A 3,096-nucleotide genomic window follows, 5' to 3' on the forward strand; every position below is an offset into this window, starting at 1 on the left:
GTCTCCCCATCTGACCCCGTCCCCATCTGACCCCGTCTCCCCATCTGACCCCGTCCCCCCCTGGCTGCCGTGGCTCAGGTGCCACGTGAGAGCCACTTCTCTGTGGGCACCGCCCCGTGGTGCAGAGGGGATGTGGTGGTTGCTTCTTGGTCAGACCTCTCTGGTTCCCTCCATCCCTACCCTCGTGCTTGTTCACGTTTTTCTCTGCAGTTAACACGCTGGGGTGACAGGTGGGTTTTGGGGGCTGGTGGTACTCCCCCCAGGCCAAGCCTTCCAGAAGCCCGTAGTCCTCCTTGATTCTGAGTCCCCGGGTCTGCTGTCCTCCACCCCTGCCTGTGGAGGAGGGGCTCCAGGTGCATGAGGGCCCCGCCGGCCCCTCCCGCCCTCACACGCTCCCTCTGCTGTCTGAGCAGCCTCCCTCCCACCCTGGCCTGTAGCCGCAGCCCACACTTCAGGGCTCATGTCCCCCGTCTGTCACCACTTGCTGGGCACTAGGGACAAGGGGGCTGGGAACGGGCAGCCAGTCGTCCTGGTGGGTGCTCATGGGGATGTCCTCTGGGGCACAGGTCTGACCTTCTCACTCCTTTTCCACACATCAGAGGCCACCTTTGCATGCGATTGTGGGGGCACGGTGGCACTGCCACCCACCCTCCCCTGGTGCCTGCACCTCCCTGTGGCCACCTGGGCACTTCTGGCTCCACAGCCTCCTGGTCCCCCAGCTTCAGGGCAGCCCAGGCTCCGTCCACGTGACAAGCACACCTGTGTCCTCCCTGGGTGTGCCTCCTGTCCCCGCGTCGAGGGGCTGGGCCGTGTCCCTGCTGCCTCCTCAGGCGACCAAGGCTGGATGCAGGCTTTGGGGCAGCTGCCTGGCGAGGTTCCCTGTGCCTCGAGCTGGGCCGGACCAGCCCATGAGCCTTGGGCCATCCTCCCCGGTGGACAGCACTGCTCAGCCTGGGGCTGGGCTGGGCCATCTGTGTCCTTGACGGCACGTGCTCCCTGGCTGCGGCTGGGAGCTCCCGGATCTGGTGGCTGCTGGGAAGAGGCTGCTTGGTGGGATGTGCTGTGAGCGGCTTGGGGTCATGCTGTGGGGTCCAAGGGCCCAGGGACAGGTTGTAGAGGAGGTATCTGAAGGGGGGCCCAGGGTTCCTGCCTCCTCTGACCCTTCCTACCTGCCCCTGCCAGAGCACCTGGGAGAACCCTGCAGGTTGGCCCTGGCGTGGACCCTGCTGTCCGGGGGCTCCTGGGGGGCTCGGTGGAACCCAGTCCTGCATGTGGCCCCTTTGGTCCACAAGACCCCATGCTGGGCATCCACGTGGGCCTGGGCCAGGCCTGAGCCTTCTTTCTGCTGTGCCCCCAGTGCCCAGCCCCAGAGCCAGGGTCACCACGCTGTCCAACCCCATGGCGGCCTCGGCCTCCAGACGGACCGCGCCCCGAGGTACCGTACCATCCACTCAGGCTGTCCCCACACCTGGCACAGATGCCCCGTGTGACTGAGTCGTCGTGGCACTAACGCCCCCCCACGCCTGCCACTAACGCCCCACACAACAGACGGGCATAACCCGCCCTCCCACAGCCCTGGGCACTAACCTGGCACCCAGTCCTGCCCCTGCCCCGGCACTGACGCAGGCTCAGCCCCTCAGGGTCCTGCTGGCCTCCCCGCCTCCCCGGGAGCTCAGCCCCAGGTAAGTGGTGCCCGGCCCAGCTCGGGGGCTGACCTGGTCTCTCCGTGCAGGTAAATGGGGCAGCGTTCGGGCCAGCGGGCGCAGTGGTGGGCTCGGTGGTGATGTGGGCTCCCGGCTCGCAGGCAGAGACATGCGGGGGCCCCCCCAGGCGAACGGGGCTCCCCCAGACTCGGGCTTTCCGCGGCCCCAGCGTGCAGCCCTCTACATCATTGGGGACAAGGCCCAGTTCAAGGTGACTGGTCGGGGCGTGGGGCCGGGTGGGGCCTGGAGCCGGGCAGGTCTCACCGTGTGCCCTCCTCCAGGGCGTGCGACCAGACCCCCTGCAGCAGTGGGCACTGGTGCCCATCGAGATGTTTGAGGCCCGGCAGGTGAAGACCAGCTTCAAGAAGCTGCTGAAGGCATGTGTCCCGGGCTGTCAGGACTTCGAGTCCGGCCCCACCTTCCTGCGCTCGCTGGAGGATTCGGAGTGGCTCACCCAGGTCTGCACTGTCCCTGCCCCCACTGTGGCCGAGGGCCATCTGGGGGTGAGGAGATGGGCAGGGGCTGTCGGGCTCCCCCGGGTGCTGGGCCCTTCACTCACTGCTGCCAAGGGCAGAGGAGGTCTTGGCTCACTTATCCAGCAGGATTGGGCCCTGGGAGGGAGTGATGGCCACTTCCCACCCCGGTCAGGGCCACTGCTGTCCTTGGCGGGGTGCTGTGCATCCCAAGGACGGGCCCCCTCTCCAGTGCTGGGGGCTGGGGAGGGCGGGAGGCAGCAGGGGTCGGCTGTTCGTCGCTGTGCCTACCTTGCCGGCTACCCTGGGTGCATTGCCCACCTGGCTGCCCTCCTGGGGACGTGTGGGTCCCGGGCTGGTCGGGGCTGGTCTGAGGCTGCTGGTCCCTGCAGATCCACAAGCTGCTGCATGTGTCGGTGATGGTGGTGGAGCTCCTGGACTCGGGCTCCTCCGTGCTGGTGAGCCTGGAGGACGGCTGGGACATCACCACGCAGGTGGTGTCCCTGGTACAGCTGCTCTCGGACCCCTTCTACCGCACACTGGAGGGCTTCCGCCTGCTGGTGGAGAAGGAGTGGCTGTCCTTTGGCCATCGCTTCAGCCACCGGGGGGCCCACACCCTGGCCGGGCAGAGCAGCGGCTTCACGCCCGTCTTCCTGCAGTTCCTGGACTGTGTGCACCAGGTGAGTGGGTGGCTGTGCTGGAAGGCTGAGCCCCCGGGTCCTGGTCCCTGGCTCCTGACGCCTAACCTCTGACCCTGCACAGGTCCACCTGCAATTCCCCATGGAGTTCGAGTTCAGTCCCTTCTACCTCAAGTTTCTTGGCTACCACCACGTGTCCCGCCGCTTCCGGACCTTCCTGCTGGACTCGGACTATGAGCGCATTGAGCTAGGTAGGGTGCAGGAGGTGGTCGGGGCAGGGTG

General features: G+C 67.1%; 1 protein-coding gene across 1 annotated transcript in view; it reads left to right on the forward strand.

Annotated features, from left to right (window-relative positions):
- The window catches only part of SBF1 (SET binding factor 1), a 27,450-nt gene that overhangs the window by 18,237 nt on the left and 6,117 nt on the right, over positions 1 to 3,096 (forward strand). Inside the window, exons 29-33 of the mRNA XM_014541203.1 lie at positions 1,358 to 1,435; positions 1,733 to 1,914; positions 1,985 to 2,161; positions 2,569 to 2,856; positions 2,939 to 3,065. Coding sequence (XP_014396689.1) covers positions 1,358 to 1,435; positions 1,733 to 1,914; positions 1,985 to 2,161; positions 2,569 to 2,856; positions 2,939 to 3,065 — 852 coding nt within the window. The remainder of the gene's footprint in view (positions 1 to 1,357; positions 1,436 to 1,732; positions 1,915 to 1,984; positions 2,162 to 2,568; positions 2,857 to 2,938; positions 3,066 to 3,096) is intronic.

This window comes from Myotis brandtii, unplaced genomic scaffold (assembly GCF_000412655.1).
Source record: "Myotis brandtii unplaced genomic scaffold, ASM41265v1 scaffold2658, whole genome shotgun sequence".
Taxonomy (NCBI): domain Eukaryota; kingdom Metazoa; phylum Chordata; class Mammalia; order Chiroptera; family Vespertilionidae; genus Myotis; species Myotis brandtii.